This window comes from Rhinichthys klamathensis, unplaced genomic scaffold (genome assembly GCF_029890125.1).
Source record: "Rhinichthys klamathensis goyatoka isolate OS25496 unplaced genomic scaffold, OSU_Roscu_1.1 h1tg000059l_1, whole genome shotgun sequence".
Classification (NCBI taxonomy): domain Eukaryota; kingdom Metazoa; phylum Chordata; class Actinopteri; order Cypriniformes; family Leuciscidae; genus Rhinichthys; species Rhinichthys klamathensis.
In genome coordinates this window covers 3,834,500-3,862,097 of record NW_026606604.1, presented here as the reverse complement: position 1 = coordinate 3,862,097, position 27,598 = coordinate 3,834,500, and the positions used below count along the sequence as shown (strand labels likewise).

The 27,598-nt window shown below is 37.9% G+C and overlaps 4 protein-coding genes across 4 annotated transcripts; 3 read left to right on the top strand and 1 right to left on the bottom strand.

The window, feature by feature from the left end:
• Nucleotides 1-1,255: 1,255 nt before the first annotated feature.
• On the top strand, nt 1,256-7,921 carry zmp:0000000991 (uncharacterized). Its single transcript, XM_056248974.1, has 4 exons — nt 1,256-1,410; nt 1,501-1,672; nt 2,732-2,783; nt 3,216-7,921. Exon 4 carries the CDS (start codon nt 3,702-3,704, stop codon nt 7,218-7,220), a length of 3,519 nt encoding a protein of 1,172 aa, XP_056104949.1. The 5' UTR covers nt 1,256-1,410; nt 1,501-1,672; nt 2,732-2,783; nt 3,216-3,701; the 3' UTR covers nt 7,221-7,921.
• A 1,728-nt stretch (nt 7,922-9,649) lies between these two features.
• Nucleotides 9,650-12,450, top strand: cunh11orf65 (chromosome unknown C11orf65 homolog). Its single transcript, XM_056249415.1, has 9 exons — nt 9,650-9,767; nt 10,060-10,101; nt 10,184-10,307; nt 10,411-10,503; nt 10,585-10,638; nt 10,810-11,019; nt 11,704-11,837; nt 11,953-12,123; nt 12,249-12,450. The coding sequence occupies exons 1-9, from the start codon at nt 9,745-9,747 to the stop codon at nt 12,448-12,450; spliced, it is 1,053 nt and encodes a 350-aa protein (XP_056105390.1). The 5' UTR covers nt 9,650-9,744.
• Nucleotides 12,451-13,004: 554 nt separating this feature from the next.
• Nucleotides 13,005-14,034, top strand: ndufb4 (NADH:ubiquinone oxidoreductase subunit B4). The gene is made up of 3 exons (XM_056249003.1): nt 13,005-13,221; nt 13,642-13,788; nt 13,892-14,034. The coding sequence occupies exons 1-3, from the start codon at nt 13,045-13,047 to the stop codon at nt 13,952-13,954; spliced, it is 387 nt and encodes a 128-aa protein (XP_056104978.1). The 5' UTR covers nt 13,005-13,044; the 3' UTR covers nt 13,955-14,034.
• Nucleotides 14,035-14,080: 46 nt separating this feature from the next.
• Nucleotides 14,081-21,607, bottom strand: hgd (homogentisate 1,2-dioxygenase). The gene is made up of 13 exons (XM_056248998.1): nt 21,357-21,607; nt 19,989-20,060; nt 19,821-19,909; nt 19,553-19,718; nt 19,374-19,465; nt 18,843-18,877; nt 18,618-18,697; nt 17,524-17,623; nt 17,303-17,427; nt 16,127-16,231; nt 14,757-14,883; nt 14,488-14,669; nt 14,081-14,409 (listed from the first exon to the last, which is right to left on the bottom strand). The coding sequence occupies exons 1-13, from the start codon at nt 21,369-21,371 to the stop codon at nt 14,266-14,268; spliced, it is 1,332 nt and encodes a 443-aa protein (XP_056104973.1). The 5' UTR covers nt 21,372-21,607; the 3' UTR covers nt 14,081-14,265.
• Between the last annotated feature and the right edge of the window lie 5,991 nt (nt 21,608-27,598).

The following is a 27,598-nucleotide window of genomic DNA, read 5'->3' as shown; positions in this document are numbered from 1 at the left end:
AAGTACGGAGTTTATTTGCTAAAACACATGCTCACTTCCGCGACTCTGCTCTCGATAACACATGCCTCGGCGCCGTCGGCGGGAAAGAAACATTCGACGGGCGGCGTCTGTTGTGTTCATACGGTTGTCACTATGATTGGTCTACCATAACTCGCTCGCTTTTCTCCGTTGGAATGCCGCCTCTGAGGGCACTGAAGGGTACAGCTGATGCCCGACGGGCATAAAGGGAGGTAACCAAACAAGACGAGCCAGATACAATCAGCCTATAATGTCAACGCATGATCTGAATTTGCAGCAGTCAAGTTGTCAAAGCGGAGTGAAAGCCAGCGTGACTTGCGTTCTCCCAAATCAGGAGAGATTTTACGCACACACTGACAAATCACGGTAGGCTAACTTACAAAGTTTTTACTTGCGCTGTGAGAATACGTTCTTTTTCTGTTTCTCTCACACAAATAACTTAGGCGACTACTTTCCCTCTCTCTCTTAAACGGACTCTTATCATCCTACACAGATAGCATTATGGAAGTCGTTTAAGCGGACAGGTTGAAGTTCTTACGTAGGTAGAAGAGCCTGCGTAAATATTAGATTACTTAAAGTAAAGTGTATCCGTCATAGTTTTACCTCCAGTAATTAATGCTCTTACAATCAAAAAATTATAACAAGATCCCAATGGATTGAGCACTGATTCAAGCATTGATCTCTTGTCTGGCACCACTCAAGGTTATATAATACCTGCTGTTGCTTGCACACATCAAAAATGCCTCATTAAATTATCAAGGATTTAAGCTTGAAATATCTACCAACATGTTTGCTTGACTTCCTCTTAGTTTAATTGTTTCAGATGATTTCAAACACGCCTCATAACATCTAATGAGTTTCCACTTGTATTAATCTTTTGCTGAACATGTCTCACCATGTTTATGGTAATACTTTAGCTCTTATGTAATTCGTTACACCTATATTGTCTAATTATCTTCTTTTTTTTTTTAAACTAAGCAACTAATCATTTTCTTTGCACATGTAGAGTTGCACATGCACAAAACAAATCATGAAATTTCTCTGTTTGCGTCATGTGTCAATATACTAAGAAAATATCTGTGGGTGTTCCTGTGAATAATTTTTTCTGAAGGGAGTGAACCTTGAAATGTTTTCACTTAGCCTAGTAGTTGCAGTTGCAGACATGTGGATTTCATGTGTCTGTTAAGAGAAGCAGTCTCCAGATCTCTGTAGGTAATGTTGTAGCAGTATTATAATGCCAAAGCTTGATTAGTTTTCAGAATAAAAGTGAACAAGAGAAGTTACATCCTGGACCATCAGCTCAACACATCCACAACAAGAAGGATTTAGAAACAAGAACTACTGCATCTTCACCAGCATTGCCATTAACAGGCCTGCAGAAAAGCAGCAAAAGTGAGTTTATATGCCCAGATTATACATGTGATATTATTATCATGCTGTTATTTGTATTGCTTCTCTTCATTTGGGGTTGTCGCTGATCAGATTTGCAGATCAAGCAGATAATACTGCTCAGATCTAAGAAAGACTCCGGTAGGACATCTGAGGAACAGACGGAATCTGACAGATTCACTTCCACCATCTCTATCAGACTTCCCATCAGAAGATCCAAAAAAGACATAGCAGAGGAAAAAACGTTACAAGCCACGACTAATCTGTGAGTGTGACTTTTTTATTTCTTTATTTAAAAAAAAAAGAGAGATATTAAGAGATTTAAAAAGAGATGTGCAATATCGGTATTATATATTAGATCATTTAATAACACTGTTCAATGTAATCTTTTAACAATTCTCAAAATGAATATCCAGTTTTCCTAGTGTACATTATATTGTGATGACTTGTATAATTTAAAACTATTGATTTTAGTGTTTTATTTTCAATATTTTTATACTAAATTGTATTGCATTTTATGCAGCCATATATCAGTTATCGGCCATAACAGAGATAACAATTAAAAATATTGCATATAATAATATATTCTGTCATGTAAATTATGCCATAGGACTTTGCATTCTATGTCGAGCCAGAACAGCAAACGCCCTTTCAACCTATGACTGGCAGTAATAGTCCTTATATAGCAATAAGTCATAATTTAATGACCATGGATGATAGCATGAAAGTGTATCGCCAAAGGTTTACTGTTTGGCTGTACCGTATCTAGGTGTGTTCAAATAAAGTGCTTACACCTTTATCTTGGAAACAGTAAATTGTCATTTATTGTGCAGTATTACAGTATATTATTTTAAAAAGTAGGACATCATCACTGCTCTCTCTTCTTTAAAACAGGGTTTTTTGTGAGTGAGTGTGTATGTATCTGATTTATGTGTGTGAAACACTCTGTGCTAATTATAAAACAGTTTAACCATGGACCCCTCCCTTCATGTCTGGCCAATGAATTGTTTACCCCATAATGCTTTAAGTGAGAGAAAGGATGGAATGTTGTTGATCTTGTTTCCCTGCAATGTGTTACATTGAAGACATTGAAGTAGAAAAAGCTTTTAGGGAGTAAGAATAACATGAAAAACATTCAATTGGACAAGTGATTTGTTTTCGTCATAGTTTTTCCTCTTTGTTTATCTGCCCGATGGAACATATCTTTATGAATTTCTGTAATAAAAATAAAAAAAGTAGCATGGAGGTTTGTTTCAATCTACCTACCTTTTCAATGTTTGCTAAAATCATTTGCTTATTAAAAAATATTTTCACAATTTGACAGTTACAGCACACTTGAAGTGGTAAAGAACACAGCTAATCAACACAAAACAGAGGTAAGCATCCAAACTAAGATGCAGACATATGAGAATTATATTTTTAGTAAGAGAATATTTTATCTATGACTTGCTGCTCAATCATATTTTGCTTAAATATAATAAACTTCCTTTTTTGTACTGCCCTTTGAATATATTTCTGCTTTACTGGGCCATGTCATGTTTGCAGTTTTATCATCCAGAGTATTTTTCAGTGGAATGTAAAGCTCAACTGTGAAGTTGATCTGTCTGTTTAAAGAGTTATGGAATGGGAGTGGCGATTTGTTCAAATAGTTCAAATGTATGTGAGAAGTATTTCTTACAATTTACCCAAGGAAGTCTGAAATGCAATTTAGTAGTGTAAAAAGTGCAAATGCTACTGTGCTTGAATTATAGCCTATGTTTTGTTCTAATTTTGGCACTAATCAAAACCTTTAATGCTTGTTCTGACAGCTAAGGGACGTGTTTTCACCAACAGAGCAATGTGGCAAATCAACTGGTGAATTATTTAAGGATGGGGATTGGCCAAAAGCAACCTTTGATGAAGACCACTTTAACACTCTGCATCAACATGTACATAACACACCTAAGCAGGGACAAAATAAAGGAATACAACACAACATAGGCCTTCATGAGCAAACTCAAATAATCCACGACTCCCAAAGACATTCTACTCAACCTGTTTGTGAGGTACAAAAAGAAGTCAACAAGGATTTTGGAGCCAACGACTGTAGAGAGAATGCCCCAACAACTCCACTGTACCACAGTAATCTGACCTCCATTGTCGTGGACAGTGGACTAAAAGCAAGCACTGATTCCCAATTTTTTGCATGCCATGCAGAAGTGCTAAACCAGGTCTTGTCATTAGCCTCTTTTACTGCACTTGATTCTGAAAATACTCCTGATCCAGAACCTAGTCTTTATAATCCTTCATCAGCTATGTTGACTTCTGCCCTGGCCTCAGTTCTTGCTCCACCTTGGAGTAGTCGTCTTCGAAGACCCAAGCAAGGCAGCAATGAAGTTGAGTACGTACCCCAAGATTGTGGACAGAATATCAACCAATCTAGCTTATTTCGCCAGGATTGGCAGCAACAACTTTTTTTACCTTCCCAGAGGCAACCATCTGAACACGTGTTGGCCAATGACAATGAAATGCAGTTAACTGCTGGAACCAGCTTTACCTCTCCTGACTGGCAAAAAGAGAACAATTCCCCGAATGTCACAACCACAGTACAGCCAAAGAGACCCATTTTAAAATCATCCTCTGTGGGCACGATGTACAACAATACAGAATTATATCCTTTTTCCACACCTCTTGACACTTGTCAGGGACCAAATTCAGCCCATTCAGGGTACAGAATATCCAAAACTGGAGATGAACATGGGCCTTTCAAATCATTGAGCTCCAAGCCAACAACAAGCAGCCTACTTCTCTCTTTAAGGAGGACACATTTGAGAAGCTCCAGTGATGAGCCCACACAAACGCAGACTCCGATAACTAGGTCTGTCAGAACCCTTACATTGCCTAGCAGAATTGTTTTGAAAACTCAATCGTTTGCCCATTCTGTTACCACTGAGGACAAAACCGGCAAATACCCAGACACTCCTACAAGAACAGAGGAAATACCAGTCAGTCAATTCCCTTTGTCACCTAGAAATAAGAGTAGAGTGCCGTTAAGGGCACCACTGTTACAAAACAAACCAGAGACAGAAATCTCAAGGAGACTAGAAACTTCCGTTGCCAGAGCAGAGGAGGAACATTTCCCAAAATCCACGACCAGAACGGGACAAATTGGGGTTCTCAAAACTCAACAGAGTTCTTATTTAGTTCTTTTGAGGGAATATTCTAGTACAGAGGACATTGATCCCGTGGAACAAAGTAGTGTTAACAACACCAGCCTGCAAACCTTCAATATTACCAAACAAAAAATAACTCCACACACCACAATTTCTCCCAAAGATTCAACTAATTTTAATGTTCAACAATCCAGCTTTAATGTTCAAAATTTAAAATCACAAAGCACACAAAATATAATGGCCAGCAATTCTTCGGCCACAAGCACCTTCACAGACAGGCTTAACTACTCACCCAGGAAAGACTCTTCTGTAGATGGAATAAGCCCAACAACTGTGGGACAGATATATCTGGACTCTAAGAAACATTCTCAGTCAAGTCAAAGCTCAATGGATCTTTCGAGCCCTCTTTCTCCAAGCAGACCTCTCAGAAGTGTCAGAGTACCAAGCATCTATTCATACCTTCGAGAGTCCAGCCCGGCTGTATTCACTCCCTTCCCTTCCACCCATTCTCCCCCCTTACAGAGAGCTAAAACTTTGCCTCCTATGCAAGATGGAGGCGAAACACTGCAGGGTGACCAGAAGACATTTCCCTCAAGATTTTCATTCGACAACCCATTTGCATTACAAAATTCTTATGGTTCCAGCTCTCATATAGCCCCAGCTCAATCTCTGCCTCCTGATTTTGGAAGAGGATCAACACCTCGTCTCAGCACTTCTCCATATTCTAGCCTCATCTCCTCAAGACCTGCACTCAACAACACTTTACAAGGACTGTCCTCTCCACCTGCATCTAAAACACATACCAGATCTACATCTTATGATATTGTAACCACTCACGCTGACCTTATAAAAGATGACCCAAGCTCTTCACTATCCACATACACAAGGATAACAAGGAGACCAAAGGAACAATTAGCTTCACCTAACATAGAACATAGGACAGCTGTTCAAGCTTATACAAGCACCCTAGACAACCACAGACCTGCCCAGCCATGCCTCCCACAACCTGCACCAGATACAAGTTTTGTCATGGAAAGCCAAAGCGCAAATATAAGCCTACACCCAAGGCAGTCCAACACAGGCTCGAACAACTTCCCTCATCAGGAACATGGCTTGATGGCACTTCATCTTGATAAGGGTACTGCTTACCCCAAGCAAAGACAGAGAGAGAAAGAGAAGTATTTACTACTGAATAAGCTCACAGTAAAAAGTGAGACTCCACTTACAGCTGAGAAAGAGACTACAGCTGTGCATATGCATGAGAGATTGCAGGAAATGCAGAGTCCCAATTCAAAGAAAGGCCTCTTTGCTTCACGAGTTAAGAAAGACAATGCCCTCTCTTCTGCGTCTTTGCCAGACAAAGAGGTTGTTAGTCCCCAGTATTTAAAAACCAAAAGACATTCGCCAGTGTTTAGAACAAGCAGCAGAGTAGACCAGATATTAAATCGCTTAAAACTGACATTTGGTGTCAAACGTTCAGACGGCGCACTTGACACAATCACGAAAAAGAACAAGCCCCCCACCCAGCAACACTTAGACCCTGAGACTTTTGAAAAATCCAAGACAGAGGAGAAAACATGTTCTGGAAGCCAAAGGGGGCTCTCTAACTCTTCTTTAACAACCAATAAAGACTCTTTGGGTTCCTTGTCACCACTAACATTAAATAAATATGAGAATACATTAAATATGGATTGGCAAAACAGGTCTACAACTGAACAAAGTAGTTCTGGGTACACGTGGGAGGCCCCCGACTCATCTTTGAGCACTGATCAAGCATATTTTGCCACTTTTGGGTCCTTGTCACCCTTAACATTAAAAAAATCATCTGAGAATAAATTAAATGTTAATCAGCAAAAGAGGCATAACGATGAAAATGGAAACTGCTCTAATAGCAGGAGCTTTAGTCCGAACAGGCTAAAGGCCCAAGGTATGACCCGTTCTGCCACCTTGCCACATTACAGAACATCCTCCATCAGTCCCCAATCACCCTTTTATTTGTTTGATTTTGATTCAGAAGACATTCAGAATGACAATGTGTTTTATAGTCCAGTGAGCAAAAAAACTAATTCGCTTTGTGAGTCTGATGACTTCTCTCCACTGAGCTCCGCCAAGAGTTCAGAGCAGAAAAACCTTGTGAGGTCTCGATTGTCCTTGTCGTGTGCAGACTTAAAGTATGGTCTGCACAATGGGCGATCTTTCTCAGTCAGCAATGTAGTTTCAAGCCGCCCATCAGGCCCTGGACGAATATCAACAAGCAGCGTTAGCGACCTCTCAAGTTTGGATGACTTTGTGCCAAAGGAGAATTATTCAATAGTTGACTCTCCAGTTAGTAGCTATTCCCCAAGCTATGAGCCTAGATCTGTCAGTGGTAAACAGTCTCAACCTGGATATACAGATGATCATCTTGATCATGATGATGCTGACCCAACCCCCCCTCCATCACCAACTTCGTCCTCTTCACCTCGCCGGATATCCCAGGCTCCTGCTATGTCTTCCATCATGAGGACAACTCCAGAAAGTCTGTCTCCTTCTCGGAGTATCCTGCCATCTAGGAGCTACACAACCAGCTTGCCTGTTTTTGAGGAGTCTGGTTCTGACACCACAACCGATGATGAATACTATGTTGACAGTGGTGATGATGAGGTAGAAACAGAACTTTAGAGGAGAAAATGATGTTCAATTCCATGTTGTTGATGTGTTTACATGTACTGGACATTGAATTTTTTTTTCTGTGCATGGAAAAGCTGCAGCAAAATTAGGCCTCTGTTAAACCAACAGATCTAAATTGTAAAAACAATTAGGAATCAGGACATATATTAATAGAAGGAATTAAAATTATATTAGAATTATGAGAACATGTCATTTATCAGAACATTTTTTATACAGTAAATACTATGGGCTTTTTTTATTCTATAGTGCTTGAGGATAACCATCTTTGATCTAATTATGAATGTATTTACAATACAGAACAATGCACTGTTGTTCCAATTAGTCTTTGATATTTTCTGGATCTTGAGGCTCTGAAATGGTGAGTTCTTACATCTTTCCTTTTGTTGAGGGCTGCCTCCTGTTTCATTCACTGTATTTAAAAGCACAGCTTGTCAGTCACAATACATACTTTTACTGACAGACAGTCTATAGTCAGTAACTGTCAACTTAGTAGCTGAACCACAACTGTTTAATGTGTTTGAATGGTTTTTTTTAACTCATACAGACTCATAAAAGAGTCAGAAAACAGAATAGAAAAATAGTCGCCCCTACAACATTGGGGTGCCATCATGATTCCACCTCAGTTATGACAAACTCTATCCAGATTATGACGTTACATAATGTTATTGTTAAAAGTAAATGTTATTGAAAAACAGTGGTTGACTCTGGCATATGCAAAATCCATTAATTAATTATTCCATTAATTTGAGATTTAAAGTGACCTCACAAACTTTTCAAAAGACCACTAGAACAACTTTTGCTGTATAATGTAATTATAACTGTTTGTGTGCATACTTAGCTTTGGCAGTGGAATCTTAATGGTTCATTTATTGTAATTTATTATGCAGGGCAGGGGGTTTGGGAATAAATTCTCCCCTAGAGCCTTAGGGACTTCCATAAGACAATTGCAGCACTGATTACAACACAGTACTACTAAAGGCTGTATATATAGCTAATACATGTATGTTTCTTTTTTTGTGAGATTGTTTTTTGAATGTCATCATTAATAACAATATTGTGATATTTATGAAAATGTACTATATTGACTACATTGGTTATTATTGCTGTGCTATGTAATACTGATCACTTGTGAAAATTTAACTATGTAAAATAAAATATAAATTGTAAATGACTAATTTTGTCTGCAAAGTTAAAATGCTAAGCTAATCTTTTAACACTTTGATTAGCAAGTACATTCCGTTTTTATCTCAGTAAACATAAAAATATATAATAACACAGAAACGTCTTAATTACAGCTCATTAAAACAACCTTACTCTGTTGTGTCATGTCACAACCTACCATCCCTGAAGGCATAGTTGAAATGAAAATTTTGGCATAATTTACTCAACCACAAGTTGTTCAAAACCTGTACGTATGAGTTTCTTTGTTCTGTTGAACAAAAAGGAAGACATTTAGAATATTGTTGGTAACCAGGCAGCAGTAGCCATTGACTTCCATAGTAGGAAAAAATACTATGGAAGTCAATGGCTGCCTCAACTGTCTGGTAGGTTACCAACATTCTTCAAAATATCTCCTTTTGTGTTCAACAGACGAAATAATCTCATATGGGCTTGGAACAACTTGAGTAAATGATGTAAGGGTGGAAGAAAGGTTGGGTAAAGGATGACAGAATTTTAATTTTGGGGTGAAAAAAAAAACATGATTAAATTTTATTGCACAGTGAACGGTAATGAGTGATACTGATACACCTAATTTGGCCATTTGAAACAGCGCGAGCATAGAAGTCAAAGGCGGACTGTGAAGGAAGTGGAACATTTAATAGAATGAACGTACAAACACGAATGAATCTATAGCCTACTTGGAATTTTTCTTCTTCTTCTTTTTTTCTTTCTTACAAAAAATCAGTTACTCATTCATAAGACACTTGTTCTCGCCACCAACTCGAGTAAGTAAGCTGCTGAACGGCCCACTGCCTGAACGAATCTTTTTTGGTAACGTATTCAAGATTCGCGTCACTGAGATGATTCTAAATCTCCTGCACTATTTTCATGTTGAAATCAATGGTTTAAATAGAAGAACACATAGTTCACACGTAGTTTTCCTTATTAATAATTCAAAAAGACTTAGTTTAAACTGTCATAGAAATCTCGTGTCATTTTCTAGCATTGTGTTTTCACGTTGCTCTGGTAACGGCTCTTGTAGGCGTGCAGTCACACTTCCAGCTAGCAGTATTTTCATTTTGTTTTAACTCTCTTATTGTTTAGCTTACTCTTTGGTTGTAGTTTTAGCTCTCACTACGGTTTTCACTTCAACTGGTCTGCACCATTGTGAAAACTCACAATTACTTTACTCTTTACTTTTCGATGTTCGCATGATGGATTTGCACAAGGGCCGGGAAAAAATCGTGTTATTTACATTACAGGCCTAATTACTTACATTGCCTAGGCACCTTCTATCCATTAAACCTTTTCATTCGAGTATGCTATATTTGAAAATATAATCTGCTTATTGAAGATGAATAGGACTCCAGAGATCAAGTAAGTAGTATTTGTGGGCTGAATAAAAGTGTTTTATTAGAAGCAACTGTTAATTGAGTATCTGTGTGGAGTCATGTAATAATCCAGATCCTTATAATCCTATCTGAATAAACCAGTTTCCCATTCCTTGACATGGGAAAGGCTTAATCAGGGTGCTGAGCTTTAGCCTCAGATGAACAGTTAAATAGCATAATTTATGCAGAATTATGTGCTCCTTTAGTTTGGTTCATTTAAATGTAAATCCATGTTAACATTTCAATAAATATTTTTTTCTTTCTCTTTTTTATGATAGTATGAGCAAGAAAATGACTGAACACACAAACATTTTTGACAGGTATTAATACTGCAGCAAAACCGACTAATTTCTAAATGAGTGAAGCGATAAAAAATCTGTCAATCATTCTTCCCCCCTTTAGGCATCACCAAACATCTCCAGCTGGGGAAACTACATCAGAGACTAATGTCATTCTTGTCCCACAGCTGGAAACAGTTTTCAGCCGAGCAGCCAGGATCATCCAGCGAGCATGGAGGACACATGTTGTTAGTGATCACAGTCAACTTTTGTGTTACAGTTTCTCCAGCATGGTTACATATGATTGAATGCCCAAATAAAATGAGTGCATACTGTGCCTGTCATGTGTAGGATACTGCTGTTTTCAAGCACCTCAAGAAACTAGTGAGCTTCCATAATCAAGGGGATCCACGTCTCCTCCTTAGATTTATTAACCCTGCAGAGGTAAGTTTATGGTACAATGCAAGTTTAATTCAGATGTTTCTTCTCTTTTTTCAAAATCATGTGCATGATGCTTTGTTGTAGGCTAATATTCTGGATGCTGCTTCAGGGGCCCTTATTCGATTTAGACTGGGTGGGGTGAGTGCTGATGTTATTCATATTTCCACCATAAGGTTATTTGTACTCAAAAACATGCTGTTATGTGTGGTTGTTTTCTGCCCTAGAAGGTTACATTTTTGGGAAGCTAAACAGTAAACAGTCAAGTTACAACAAACTGCAAATAACTTACTAACGCTTATAAAATTCCAGCCAACCTATCCTCCAAACATCTACTTTAAAGTATACACTCGTGCACCCATAGTGGACATGTGTGCCTGCAGTCCTAAAGATTACACGCAGCAAAAGAAACCAGCTCCAAGCCAGATCCATAATGGCCGACGGACGATCTGTGATGAGGATGATCACTCTGGGTGGTACCAGCGGGTGGAGAACAATGGCTGGAGGATCTTGTCTGGCAAGGTAATAAATAAAGTCATATACTTTCATTTTACCATTTGTATACCAATGCAAGACAATAAACAAAACATACCAGGATTTTTTTGATGAATAGAAAGTTAAAAAGAACAGATATATTAAAACTATATATATTAGTCTTCAGTGTCACATTATTTCTGGATTTGTTGATGAATAGAAAGTATAAATATAAAAAAATATATATAAAATGTTTTATATTTCTATAAAATACAAACTTTTTAAATCTATAAAATACAAACTTTTTAAGTCTTATTACAACAGTTTTTACAAAAATATTAAGCAGCAAAAAAAATTCAACATTATTAATAATCAGAAATATTTATTGAGCATTAAATCATGTGACACTGAAGACTGGAGTAATGAATGACTGCTGAAATTTCTGTTTAAAATTACATTGAAAATATATATTAGAAAACAGTTATTTTAAATTGTAATCATATTTCACAAAATTGCTGTTTTTACTGTTGGCCTATGTTTGATCAAATAAATGCAGCCTGGGTGAGCATAAGAGATCTCTTTCAAAAACACTGAAATTTTAATTATTCCAAACTCTGGACCATGCAACCATTTGGTTTTAAGTTTTATCTTTAAAATACAAGCCTTACAAAAAATACAAGTGTTGTTCCATGACTGAGCATTGTATGTCTATTATTGCATTTATGATTAAAGATATCCATGTTTGAAGACCCAATAACTCAAGATACCAATGACAAGAAGATTGAATTCCAACACAGTAAAATCCGTCGGCGACAAGATGTTGCGAGAAAAAAAAAGATTCGAAAAATTGAATGGATGAGGAAAATGTATGTGTACTTAAAGTAACTTTGTTTGTAATGGGTATTAATAATAATTACAGAAAAATGGAAATGCATAAGATATGAATGACAGCATAATTATAAGCACAGACCCTGTGCACAGGTATGCTGAGGGTCTTCTGCATGCTCGTACAGAACACAGCGAAACAGCTCTGCTGGTGCACAAATCCACACAAAGAATGATGGATATACTCCAACAAAATGGACCAGATTCAGTTTTAGAGCAGGAAGTGGATGAACTGCTCGCATGGACCGATGCTCTTGATTTTGATGAGTAATTAAGATTATCATTCTAGATTTTATGCAAAATAGATGTGGGGTAACTATAAATTGTGAAAATATCGTTTTTTACATTGTTATTAATATCCCATTTAAAAATAATATTTTCGTGTCTCTCAGGTATATCAATGAATGGATGAATTTGGGTACCAGCAAATGCTGCATAGTTAAAGGTAAGACTCGTAGGTTTGCCCTCATTCTGCTCTTTGTTGCATTGCAGCTCCCTCTGCTGGTCAAAGTGAGTATCCACGCTTCTCCTTTTCTCCCTGTAGACGAGCTGTCAGAGAGTGACCAGAGGGACTTTGCTCGTGTCTGTGCATGATATTTGTAAGATTCCTCCAATCGGTCAGGATGACAGTCCAGAGGAGGACCAACATCTGGATCACATCTTGTCATGCAACTCTTGTAATATTCTCATTTGCTTTATTAATTTGAACAAATAAAACAGGCATGAACACTTATGGAGTCCTTTTTCGATTGGTCAAATTTTTTTTTTTTAATGTAGGCTATTAAGAATTTTCTCTAAAAAAATAGTTTTTACTGTTACACCAGGGTTATTATCGTTAACTAAACCCATTTTTAAAAATACGTGAGAGAAAATTATACCAAAAAAATGCTAACGTTAGATGCCAAGGAAACATTTCGTTTAAATACTAAAATAACTCAAACTAAATAAACGATATAGATATTAGAAGCTGATTACAAAAACAATCAAATTACTCAAATAAAAACAGAAAATGTAAAAATCTAACTAAAAACATTAACAAAAAACTATAATAGTAGCCTATATAAATGTACCATAAGAACCTTTTTTACAACCCGTACCAGCGAGATATTCTGAAATACCGCGAGACTCGTGAACAGCCAATCAGATTTTTCCTTTTTTGTCTGGGCGTGTTGTTCGCCGGTCGCAGTCATGGCGAACTACAAAGAGGCTCCTTTGGCTACACGGCCAAAAACATTAGATCCAGCCGAATATTTCAATCTTTCACCTGAGTACCGGCGGTCTGAGGAGGCTAGAGCGGCTCTGCGGTCACGACTGAAGAGGCAGTATCTGTTGCAGCTAAACAATCCTCATCGGCAAGAGCTTATTGTAAGACGAACCAAAGAGCAGTCTGCAAACATTAGCATGGAGTAAAACGGTTACAATGAATCTATAAATCGCTTTGACTGCATATTGTAACAAACGTATCATTTTATAATGTTATTATAAATATTTATTTAGTACACATTCCTGTTTTAGTAGCATAGATTTTTTAATATTGAACCCTAAGTGAGTGACCTTCAATGCTCCCTGGCTAGCAGTTATTATTGCTGTCAGCTTGTTTTGGTCCTCAAGTTTCACTTGTCTTTATGTAGAACGATCATATTCATATACATCATCCTAAGTGTGTTGTTTGCCAAGGTATTACTTAAAATACTGACAACTGCATTATTGAAACGTTCAGCAAACCGCAGGTAACCTGACGTGTTTGAGATCAGGTGATAAACTTCCATGTGTTTTTATTCGTAGGAGGATCCTGCTCTTACTAGGTGGATACATGCGCGCGGCAAAAACGTCTATCCCAACTTTAGACCAACTGCTAAAACATCATTGATAGGTGGCTTGTTTGGAGTTTTACCTCTCTTCGTCTTGTACTTTGTCTTTAAGACAGACAGGGTGAGTTGAAATACACATCATTGTATGAATTCTCTTCCTATCCTGTATGCTTATTGACAATTACAACGTTTATAATGTTTTTTTTTTTCTCCTATCTTTTCAGGACAAAAGGGAGACCAAGATAAAGGCAGGGACCTATGAGCGCCCCTATAAGCTGTCATCCTAAAATAATTTTCTGATTTCACTGTTTATTATAATAAATAGTACTTGTAATTATATACTAAATAAAATGCTTTATTGTTGAAACTTGTTTTATCACTGTTATTGACAAATAATAAGAAATCACACTGTATTTCTGTCATTTAATTTGGTTTTATTGGTTATATTCCAATAGCAGGTTTTATTGTGAAATCTCTGGTTAACTAAACCTCTTTTATGTAGTGATAAAACCATTGTGAACCACTGATCGACATGTCAGGCAAATCAAATATTATGATGACTGACATTCTCTCGAGTTTAAACCATCTACGTCATGTTTTATTTGTTGCTGGGTTTCCAGTTTGGATTGAAGTGACTCTTTAATGTCTCCCAGCATTTATAGTAGTTCTTATCCAGACGGTGACAGGTGTCCAATCCCCACTTGGTCACAGCAATGCTGAAGGATGACTCAAACATGAATGCCTGTTGGATACAGCATTGTTTAAAACCTGATCTGGCCTTTTACATGATGTATTATAAAACAAAACATCTAAACATTACCATAGTGCCCTCAGCAACTCGCTCTGGTTTAAGAAGAGCTGTGCTGTTCTTCTCAAAACAGTCGACATCAGGGCCATGTGGAGTCATTATGCTGTGGAGACTGGCTCCTCCAGGCTGGAAACCCTCTTCCTTTGCTTCATAGTGGCCTTTGATTAATCCCATAAACTCGCTCATGCAGTTCCCTTTTAGCACAGATAGAGGGCGCTCATAAACCGCTTAAAACTTCACTTGGTTTCAATACAAGTACGTGTTCAACAGTGGTGACTTACTATGGTAGTAGGGAGGCCGAAAGGTACGGTCAGCTACACCCCAGCGAGGGGGAAAGATCACAAAATCTGCTATGGCCACACCTGGGCGAGTGGACTTGGCTGTCAAAACAGTGAAAATCGAGGGATCCTGGGAATAAAAAGTCAGGTAATTTGATTGAGAGTGCAAATGTGTTGATTTTGAAAATGTCATCACTTACTCTCCCTCATGTTGTTCTAAACCTGTATGAGTTTATTTTTTTATTGTTTGTGTTTATATCACAAACAGATTTAAAGAATGCTTGTAATCAAGCAGTTGACGGTAGTCATTGACTTTCATAGTATTTTTCCCCCCTAACGTTACTACTATGAAGTCAGTGGCTAGCTACCGTCAACTGTCTGGTTACCAACATTCTTTAAAATATCTTATTTTTGTTCAACAGAAGAAAGAAACGTATAGGTTTGGAAGAACATGAGGATGGGTAGCCTAATGCCGAGTTCACACGGAACGATTTTAGGCCCGATTTTCGCTTGCCGACAGGTTATGGTCGATCGCCGACAAATGCCCGAAATCATAGGCAAATCGGTGCTCGTTCACACGAGTGACAATCACGCAGTGTGAATTATCAAAGACTCGATTCTGAGAGAATCGCCGAGTGAGATATTTGGCATGCTAAATATCTGGAAATGTCGGCGATTCAAAATCCTGCTGTGTGAAAGTGTTTTGACTGAAAACTATACATCGGTGATGATGACCTGCTGCAGCCAATGAGAGAGCAAGGACAGCGGGATGTTCGGGGAGGAGTTATAGACCAGATAGAGACATTTACAATTATATATCGAACAGAAACAAAGCACAAACATTTGCTTGACCAGCAGCAAATTGCAAAATTATTTATTTACCCACCCCCAACTCTCTTTGCAGAACATACAATCCTTGCTCCCCGTGAGTCCCCAACCATTTCCTCCTGCATAGCTAAGCTGTTTTTCTTTTTCTCCTTTTCGCTGCAAATCAACGCGGACAATTTTGATCTCAATCTTCTTTCAGGCAATATTTTTTTAATAACAATTTCGCACGCGTGATCTTGCGTTATTTTGTGTTTGGTTGTGAAAAGTAGTTTGCGGACCAGACAGAAGTTGTCGGCGATTCTTTCTTTTGTAAAGTCATGTGAAACCTCCTGTCGCCGATCCATCGTGAAGTGTGCGCACACCAGCAACTGAATGTTACCCCAGATAGTCACGCAGTGTGAAAAGAACAGTGACCCGACTACTTTAAAAATCGTGCAGTGTGAACTCGGCACGAGTGGCATCACATCGGTGTGATGCCAATTTTTTTTTTTTTTTGGGTGAACTATCCCTTTAAGACGTCAAATAAAGCAAATTAGGCTACTCACTGCGTGATCAAACGCTACACAGTTGATGGCCATGAAGTTCTCCAGATTGTATTTGTACGGTGTGTAGTTTCCGTGCCATGCCACCACATTAAATGGCGAAAAGTCCTATTAGAACACATTTTAAAATGACAAAAACATGGGTACTGCCTGCAAGTAATAATAAACCACATTGTTAATTTATGTTGGCTTTGAGTATTGAATCAATAGGCTACTAATGTCAAACTCAAAATACCAAGACCCTAAGATGATCAATGTCCTCAATAAAACGTTGCTCTGCGCTTGCACTTGAAATAGTAGGTTACAGGGCAAAAAAATGTCTTAGTTAAAAACCGCAATTTTATACACCCTTCACTTGATAATGTTGCAGCAGGCAGGTTTTGAATGCTGCTAGCAAAATCAATATAATTCATTAAAGCAAAGACTGCCTGCTGTCCTGACCCTCATGCGCCCTCCTGTTGTTTCAACCCACCCACATGTACAAACACACACGCACGCATCCAGGTAAAACATCAGTCACAACTGTACACACAAACACAAATCCAGCGACTCAAACGAGAACACGGCTGTTTTTGCAGTTACATTCAGTCACACAAAGACACTCTCTGTGCACCCTGGGGTTTCTGGGACCCCAAGGTTTGTAATCTCACAGGCATAACAGTTCTTGGGATAACTCTACCAGACTCTATTAAAACGAAGAAAAAAAACACTCATACACACAAAACAAACATATTTTCCCAGTCAAGCAAATAATAAGCTAATTTAAGCAATTTTAGCTCTCAGTTGGAGGACAAAACAACAGGATAAGGCAGTACCTTCTCCTTCAAGACTGTAAACCATTTAAACCAAGTACAGATAATGGGACCTGTCTGCTCAATGTATAGATGTGTTCTAACTGCATTTTTCTCTTCGTTACAATGTTGATACTGCTTTGTGATGCTACTTTTTCTTTCTCTAATTTGCTCCTGACAGCTGTAGAAAGTCAATTATTCACTCGACAGGACACAGGGAAATAAATTCAGTGCAAAATGAACGCTTAATGCTTGATATCTTGATCTTATTAAAAACATATCCAGCATGGATTGTAGAGATTGTGTGCAATCCATAAATATTCAGTGCTTTATTGATCCAGCAGTGTGAGTAATGGAAATTACTAATGACGCGATAATTTCATGGTACCTGTTGACATGAAAAGAGCTTTCCCTGGTACTTGTTGACAATGGTGTAACCGGTAGCTACAGTACGGTCCTCAAACCAAGCCACAGGCGTTTGGAAGTCCCTGGGGTTAGCCAGTCCATTAGCCCCTGCATTGTAGAACCAAATTAATGGACTTTTCCCAGCAGCCAATGAAAGAAATATATTATTCAGAGACATTAAATAAGAAATTATGTTGTACATACCAATAGGACCCAGGTCAGGCAGCTCAAAATGGGCTCCAAAAACCTCTAGAATGTATCCCCTGGTCTCTCCAGACACATCAACACTAAAACGCATCCCTTGCTAAAAAAAACACAGAAATAATTTGTTGTTCATCAGAATATTGAATGCAAATGAATGCACTCTACTGTTCAAATGTCTGGGTTGAGTACGTTTTTTTATTTTTAAGAAATGACTTTTATTCAGCAAGAATGATACTAAAGATTACATTCACGAGTTCACACTTACATACAATTAAAGGGAATAAAGTATAATGCGTATTTGGCGTGCTGTCCGGGGGGAGGGCTCCGAGCTCGGAATTCGGCCCGAACCCAGAGTACTCCCCCCTGTATGTAAAGGGGTTTAGGACTAGAAGAGTGGAGAAGGGGTGGTGGAGGGCACTGCTAAACTGTCAGAGAAATGAGGTGAGACTGCTGAGTCTATATATACACATTTTAATCATGATCGCTGAGTGCTCTCCACCCGTGTTAATTATCCGAACGTGCTTCTCCCGAACTTTGTTAATAAAACATCATTTGATACAAAAAAATAAATGCTATTCTTTTCAGATTTCCATTCATCAATGAATCCTGGAGAAATTTAATATTGTATGTAACATGTATATTAAGCAGCACAACTGTTTATAATATTAATAATAAATGTTTCTTGAGCATTAAATCAGCATATTAGAATGATTTCTGAAGGATCATGTGACACTGAAGACTGGAGTAATGATGCTGAAAATTAAGCTTATAGCATCACAAGAATGAATTACATTTAAAATGTAAGCAAAATATAAAACAGTTCTTTTAAATTGTAATAATATTTCACATTATTACTATTTATCAAATTAATAAGAGCCTTCTTTCAAAAACATTAAAAAATCCAAACTTTTAACGGGTAGTGTATTAAAATACAAAAGAGTTATGTTAAACTGTAATAATATTTCACAATATCACTGTTTTCACTTACTTTAGATCAAATAAATGCAGCCTTGGTGAGCATAAGAGACTTCTTTCAAAAACATTAAAAAGTTATACCGACTACGAAATCTTAGATATAGATATTAGAGTGGCACCTGAATGACACAAATCTCATTGGGCTCCACCACCATCTTCCCAAATTCTGTAGTAATCAGGATTTCACCCTGTTGAGGCACTGAAACACAGATTGCAGTGTTAATTAAAAGGCATTACAACTAAATCACTTTTAAATGCATCTATATAAACTATTAAGCCTGAAAGATAAAAAATATAATAATATTGGGAAAAAAGGGTAATGAATAACAAGACCACAAGCTGACCAATAAGGAGATCCCCATCTGCATTTTGGAAACATCTATGAAAAGAAAAAAGTACCATCTTACAAAAAACATTATGAACAAAGAATTAAAGGGATAGTTCACCCAAAAATTAAAGGGTTAAAATTAAATTTAGAAGCTCAAACTGAATGAACTGCATTGGTCCTCGCACGTAAGCGAACATGCTTGAGCTTCCGTTTACCATAACAGATGTGTGAGTTGATTTGTGTTTATGTGAATAAAAGCCTTAATTTAATCTGTTCATCATATAAAGCGATTGTGTCTCTAACATTTGGACTAAACCTTTGTAAACTTTTTGAAGCATCAAAGTTGTAGTTGCGTTGCTGTCTATGGAGAGAAAGAAAGCTTTTTCATCTAAAAAAAATCTTCATTTGTGTTCCGAAGAGGAGGGAAATTCTGACAGGTTTGGAACGACATGAGGGTGAGTAATTATGACAGAATTTTAATTTTTGGGTGAATTATCCCTTTAAGGTAATTAAAATCATTGGTGAGTTGAATCCAATTCAAACTGACCTGTCAGTCATCGAAGTGTTACAGGTATACATGTGGATGGCGATTCCATTACGAGATTTTGAATCTCCAGCTCCACAGACAGTATGTAGACCCTGAAAATATCAAATTAATGCTGGGACCGAAGATTATTAAAATATGAAGGAAATATGAGTAGTATGTGTAAGAATGAAATCTTTTACCGATATAAAATCCACTTTTTTCTCTGAAGATTTGGGGATGTTAAACGGCTTCCATCGTAGCTGGTTGGGGTCAGGCTCCACTTCATTCCAGTTCTCTGTGAGATCTCCACAGCTCATCGGAGTGAAAGGTTTGTGGCGCACAGAGGGTAAAATGCGGTACAGCCAGCTATAAACACATAAGTGTGCTATGCTCAGTTCTTACAAATCTTAAGTGTTTAGGTTGGACTGTTGTGTTACAAACTGACATTTTTCAAAGCTACATATATACCTTCGCTTATTGGTCGACCGTGGGCAAGTGAAGGCAGATCCAGAGAGTTGCTCAGCATATAGGCCATATGGACACACTTGTGGATTGTTCTATAAGACAATAATGTAAACTGAGCATTTGATGTGCAATGTTTATAAGTCAGGCAGGTGATCAAAGTTTTGGTATTACCTGTCCCTCAGGTAGAGATCCTGGACAGCGAGGGTCTTCAGAGGCAAATTCATTGCCAAAACCACTCATGTACTGCAACACAGTTATTTGACTACGGTAAGTTCATTTTATTTTTAGAATGATCTAGATGGCAAAAGGTGATAAAAGAGAATAGTAAAACACAAATGAAGCTGTGTAGAACCATCCCAGTATCTCCTCCATCCTATGAGTGAGCGACAACAAATGTGCTTAGTCATGATGCATCTGCAGATGTGTTCAGAGCAGCTCTTAAAGATCCCAAATAAGATTGAATAGGCTAACTGAAAACATAACATATGGAGGGGTAAAATATGATGATAAACAATAATTATATAAGATTTCAACTGAAAACAGCTGTAAACATTTTTTTATATTGGTCAGTTGTTTACATTCTTGTCTACAAGAAGACAATTGAGATCAGCAAGAGCCCACTGTTGGTAGACTATGCTAAATTCATCTTGACATTAGGCCTTTGTTCTATAAAACGAATAATCTAAAAAGCATTCATAAACCTAAAAAGTTTTATGTAGCCTACAGCTTTACAGTGGAGCAGTGATTAACCTCATCTGGGCAGCTGCAGATTCCAGTGATCTGATTGGTCAGGTTGGAACGCCCTCCAAATCCTCCTCATGTAGCAATGTTTGAATCAATTCCATTCGAATCGGTTCTCTTAAGAAATTCGCTTCAACGAACCGGTTCATACACCCAGTTGAGCGATATATTTATTCCAATAAAGCCATACTGTTTTAAGTTTGATTAATTATGGTGTTTGTTGTAATGACATGTGTCCCAGTTAAGTTTGTTGATCAGTTCTATAATTCAGCTCATAAAACAATAAAGTAACTTGAATATTTGCATTTACATTAAACAAAACAGAAATTCAACTAAATCTCCAGATGAGTTGTCCACTCTAGAATCGCTCGGGAAAATAAATGTTGTTTAGTGAACAAATCGTTCAGAGCTGCGTTTCCCAAAAGTATTTTTAGCCTTTTCTTTAGGTTTCTACGATCTACTTAAAGCTAAATATGGTGTTAGGAAACGAAGCCAAAACCGGGTTTGCGAATCACTGAAAAGATCCGACTCATAAGAGAGATTCGGACATCACTATACTCATAGGATGTGCCAGTGAAGTGAGTCTCCAGCAAAACATAAAAACCAAGCATAGATTTTACGTTTGGTATAGGCTAGCATATGTGTGTGTAAAAAACAAACAAAACATAAAAACCTATGTTTGAATAAAGGTCTTGACGAAAACGTTAAATTACTGGAAAAAGCCGATTAATAAAACTGGATTAGGCTTACGATACTACAATATAGGGTATGTAAATGTATAGTCCAACGTGCACTTACCTTTAGACCAGCCATGTGCGTTATATACTGATAGTCTAGTAATATTTAAACTTTTCGAAATGAACTGCAACTTTTCACAAATGACACAGAAGATAGATCCGTCCCTTGAATCCGCTCGTACCGAGTCAGCGCTCTCTCCCTGCAGAGGACCGAGACCGAGGGAGGAACTTGGGTCGTATTTACGTTTTTCTCAATATGGTTTTAATTAGACTCAGACACGACTCGTGACGCAACCAGAGATTTGGGCAACGTTGAAGAGGGAGGCGAGGTTTAATGTTCACAAATCGTTCAAAGAATGACCCCTGGCATAGGTACAGCAAATGTCAGGCAAGATCGTAAAGTCCATTTCTCAGTCCTTTTACAAATGCACGTAGGCCTATTTCTTGTTCACTATGGGGGAGTCCAGGGAGTGTTGTAGGATTTAGTTAGTAGATCAGTGTTGTGGTTGTTGTTGTTGTTTTTTTTGTTGTTTTTTTAGTTTAACTATGCATCTTAAACCTTAATATAATATAGCTAACCATATTTGTGGAAATATTAGCCTATCACAATTTCGAAAAATGTAGGCCAATTCAAAAAATTCAAAACAAATATAGAAATAGCCTATAGCTTACAAATTAGAAGGTTGATCACATTTACACTAAATATGGGCTTTTTTTGTTGTTGTTGCTGCAATTTTTGTGTGTCCAGTAAGAACAAAGTAGTCACAACCCTCCCCCATCTGGTCAAACATATTTCTAGTTTAATGTTTTATTTTATTTTTTTACGTGTATTTAACATTTTTTAACAAGATTTAACAAGAAAACTTGCTGATTCATATGATTCCAATACATGTCATTTTACCATCCATTTAGATGACCACAATTTAAAGTTATAAAGTTACTTTGATCGTCCTATAAGTTCACAAAGGCATAGTTCACCCAAAAAATGTAAATTCTGTCATTAATTACTCACACTCACCCTCATCAAACCCGTAAGACTTTCGTCCATCTTCGGCAGCTACGCAACTACCACATTCAAAACGTTCATTAAGAGATCGTAATGCATGAATTTAGTGGATTAGTCCAAATTTTCTGAAGAGACTCCATCATTTTATGATAAACAGATTTAATTTAGGCTTTTATTTACATATAAACAAGTTCAACCAAACCTGCTTGACGCTCAAAAACAAACCTTGCGGTAGCTCAAACGTGCTGCGTAACACGAGAATGAACCTCATTGGTTCTAGCTTCCGTATACCACAACTGATCTATGAGTTGATGAATGTGAACTAAACGAGTTGATGAATGTGATATATGTGAATAAAAGCCTAAATTCATTCTGTTCATCATATAAAGCGATCATGTCTCTTCAGAAAATTCTGAACTAATCCTCTCATTGTATGATCTCTTTATGAACTTTTTGAATGCGGTAGTTGCATAGCTGTCAATGGAGGGACAGAAAGCTTTTAGATTTCATCTAAAAGATCTTCATTTGTTCCGAAGATGAACGAAATTCTTACAGGTTATGAAATTAATGAAAGGTTTTTCATTTTTGGGTGAACTATCCCTTTAATGTTACTAGAGACTTAGACATTCTGGTATCACATCAGAAGGGTCTAATTTTCAAATTTCTTATTGCCTAAAAAGATGGTGCTACAAGTCGATACAGGAAATCTGTACGTTGTACGTGCTTCACCCTGCACTGCACTTTGAGTAGGCCAGAGCTATTCAAATGCTGTAGTTGTTTCCATAATTTAAACATAGCCAACAGGGTTTGTGTGTAAGGTTCCACAGTATGACACCGAACTCGGGCACGGGTCCAATTGTGCATTTCTTTCTGAGAAAATGAATAGGCGTAATAAAAAACAGAAAACAATATCACGTCGAATCAATTTGCCTCTTTCATTCCACACACTATTCCCTTTCTCTCATCTTTTGGGGAGGTGATGTGTTGGTGGGGTAAATTATGGCAATTCTCATGGTGAGGCGCAAATAAACTCAGAGCGGCAGAAGTAACTGTTCTCTACTGAAGCGTGCAGCTGTGCCGAGACTCCCGCTGGCAGGCCGTTTAGGTGCTGTGCTCAAGTCGAGAAAGACTAATGCCGGAAAATATCTCGACCCAGTCTGCGGAAATTGATCTGCTCCTCAGGGAAAAAATGACTGATTTTAATTTTGTCACGCCTCTCTCTCTCTCCCTCGCCTTTCTTAAAGTAAGCCACGTTTTTCCACAGGCAATAGAGTGACAAAAATGGCCCATGATAGGTGCACAGATGAGCAAGAGTATTTTCTGCAATATAGCCTTGATGTTCTCCCCCCCTGGACAAACTACATGTTGATGGACTTGAAATCAGTCCCCCACACATTCCGTTCAGAGCAATTCACAATCACAGGATGCAAGGCAATCTGTAAATCGTGACAATTCAGGATAGATGGTACTGCTAGTGTGTATGAATTTTTTGGAAGGACCCCAAACCGAGCCTGATGCATGAGCAAGCGCATGATAAATATGCTTCCAAATGCTGCGTCCTGATCTCTCTCACCTCCCGCTGCATTTGCACCGGCAGTAGTTCCACTTACCGCCGAATAGATTTGCTGAGACACCCACTGTCCCCTTTTAAAATGAAGAGCAACTGGCCTTGTTAAGGGAGTCTCTCCAGCGGCTGTAATGTTATGCAAATGGTTTAATATGAAGATAAAGACTGTAGCGGCATGCCACGCTCTACCAGTTCAAGCCCCGGTGGATCCTCAGAGCCTTCACTAATGAGAGAGGGATTATTCTGGAGTCATTAAATGGTGCCCTCCCTGACATCTCTCCCCTCCTCCCCCGGTTATGCCCATTAATGCACTGTACACAGACTTTAGAGATACCTTTTACCACCGGCTCCTGGTTTTTTACACATCAGAATGTCACTGAATAGCAAATTACATTCTCTTCCCACAGAGAAAATTGCTTTTGAATCGCTTAGTTATAAAGATTTTTTTTTTTTAGGAAGAAGGGGGGGTATGCGAAAACATAATTACTTGTGTTGAAAATCTCATTGGCAGTTGTTGCAGCTGGTTGCTCAGAAAACTTATTTAAGGAATTATGTGGAAATGCATCTGTGTGTGTTTGTTTGGACATGCACAAAAATGCACTTTTCTAGAACAATACTGATGCATTAAGTACTATAACATCGCACAAGTTGAGCTAGAGCTGTAATGGTTCAGATGTGGCTAGATAGCGCCCTAATATCATAGATAGCACCCTAATATCAAAGAACAGCATGGATTCGGGTAATATCTGATTGCAGATGCTTAAACTGAACAACACCATGCAGCCACGTGTGTCGCCCCAAACTCATTATTTTAAGCTCAAGGAGGAGATCTGCATTTGCGTTTGGAAGAGTGAAGGAGAGGAAAACAATGAATTGAGATGAGAATGAAACAAAATAGTGGATGACCCTCACATGTCCACTGTCGCTTTCTGACCCTGTTAAATTCCTGTTGTCGCAAACAGGGGTGAGAGCTCCATGACCCCAAGGGACAGACCGAATTTACTGTTACTACTTCCTAACCACAGGGACTCCAAGCACCAAGAAATGGAGAAGTAAGAAATCCAATATAGATTGCATGGCTTCACTCGGCTCCCCATCGTGCAGTTCAGAGCTCAAAACGTTTTTGTCTCTCCCACTAAATTGGTCTGGAGGGCTTGGAGAGCAGTCAACTTCTACTAATGATGCCCTCTGATACATTCACATAAAATTCTTGGCCTTTTCACACATACACATCTCGGTCCATCGCAGGCACACAAACATAGCGAAATATCCCCTTTTATCACTGTCAGCCACCCCTGACCACTTCCAATCTGCCAGCTACAGGGAAGCAAAACAAACATAACTATGGGAGCTAGAATTCTGAAGGAGAAAAAGAAAGAGGGGAATAGAATAACTGGCCTCGTGTGGAGGCAGTGACTGGAGACAGGGACGGAGCTGGACTGAGCCAGAGGAGAGTTTGTCACAGCAGCCATTACCATCACAGCTGAACTCCAGAGAAGCCATCTCAACGCCACACAGGAAGCTAATTTCATTTGAGATGAAGTCTCTGATGAACTGCTGTGGATTATCCCCCTATAAGTATCCACAGACCTCATTAACAATACCCCAAGACATCATGTTTGGTGCGTTATCAACATCTCGCGGGCCTCGATGAATTACAGGCTAGCACATTTTTTTGCTAAGGTTTAGCCTACAGTGCAAGGCCAGTTTGGGTTTTTTTTTCCAATTTTCCTCTGATCCTCCACTAGATGTCAGTAGAACCAATATAACATATTTGGTATTGGCCACTGGCCATTTATCAAAACAGTTGGAACATTTTGTCACAATGCCCTACATTAAATTTTAAGCGAATGTCTCTAAAAATGTCTCGTGGTGTAACCTATCAAATAAAAAGTAAAACAGGTAGGCTACAAAAAAGTACAAAAGGTAAGTGTTGGAGGCCTGAGTGTACACAATTTTTTTCCCTCAAAAATAAAAATAAGATATGAAAAACATTTCAAGAACATGCATTGTTATTCATAAATAAATAAATAGTTAATAAATAGTTAACTTCTTGCAAATTATTTCTCTCTTTTAACTAATTTGGCAGACAAAAAGTTCTTCAAATATAAGTGGTATTTTAAAACAAAATTAAACAAATGATTGAATGTTGAATAAATTAATGAATTGCCTAACTACTTCTGCCAACATTTCTTTTATCAAGAATTTCTACCTTTTAATGAGACTTTTTTTTTCTTCCGTTACAATCTCATAGCCTACCACACATTTTACTTAAAGCTTCACAAAAATAATAATTTTGATTTAGAAAATGAAAAGATGTTCATCATATAGCCTAACCCTAACTGAAGATGTGTATAGGCCTATAGCCCAAAAAATTTCTGTATGAAATTATTTTTATTTCTGAATAACTCAATTGATTGGTATAAAAATAAAATATTATCATTGACCCATAGCCTCATATCTGTGTCAAGATGGTATGGTACAATATTTTTCCAAAATAGGCTACATGACCTTCTGTGATGTTCTCCGGCTCATGATAAAGCTTAGCGAAAGACACAAATTATTTTTCTTCCCGTTGAAAACCTCTTGATTACTTCTTTTGTACGAATGTCTAAATGTCATTTATTTCCTTGTGTCGTTTTTACAAAATTTACATAAAACTCAGACAAGGTCAGATAGCAGCTAAGTCTCTAATTTACTCTAATCAACTTTCATTTGCATGGCGATATTTGCGCGCGTTATTGACGCTAACTGAATAAATGGACTTCTTCAAATTCAAGGGGAGAGGTTTTAATAAGCTCATAGGAGAAGAAGAATAATTTGCATGTATTACTTTGATTAACTTAATAAAGGATTGTCATTCTTGAATTTAGACATTCATATTCTTTCCAAGAAGCAATCAATAAAGGGCAAGAGCACCTCTTTAGATCATCAGCGCACACGAACTCTCGTTTCAGGCAAAAACTAAAAATATAGCCTAAAATAAAATAAATAAATGCTAAGTGCAGAAGCCCCTGTGAACTTCTTCAGACCTAAACGATAATAGGCCTACGATCGGAGACGCAAAATTGTTCCAACTCATATTTGCGACCTTTCACCCAAATGCATTATTAAAGAAGCCATTCCACGCTTCGCGTTCCACAAATCGATAAGAATGCAGAGGAGAACCCACAGTCCCCTGTAATCTACAAAAAAATTGCATTCAGATTTATATGAAATGATGCGCAAAAATTGAAAACTTGACAAACTACCAAATGAGGAACTGTATGATCTCAACTGTATGATCTCTGCACGGTAATATTAATGGGGAGAGGGGGTCTATCCTGCACCAAAAAGGCCTGAACACTATGCATTGTTTTTACACAAGTAACCTACCCCTATATGTTAAAATCGCGTTTCCACACGACGTTTTTGTAATCATATAAAACTTGGATTAGCTAGGCTAAATCAGAATGAGCGAAATAACCGCCAGCGAACAGAAGTCGCGATCGCCTGAGGAGGTTACCATAGCAACAGTTCGCCGTTCCAGCGGTAAGATCATGCAAAAACAAAACAACTTTATTTAGAACTTCTTTAAATTTACGTCATATACCTAAATGGGCAAGTCGACCACCCTGAAAGCCACTGAATAGTCTGCTCCCTACACTTCGGGTGGTGACTGGTCCAAGAAAAAAAAGTATGTTTAAGAGAAAAGGTGACGATCGAAAACATGTCATTTTATTCAATATCA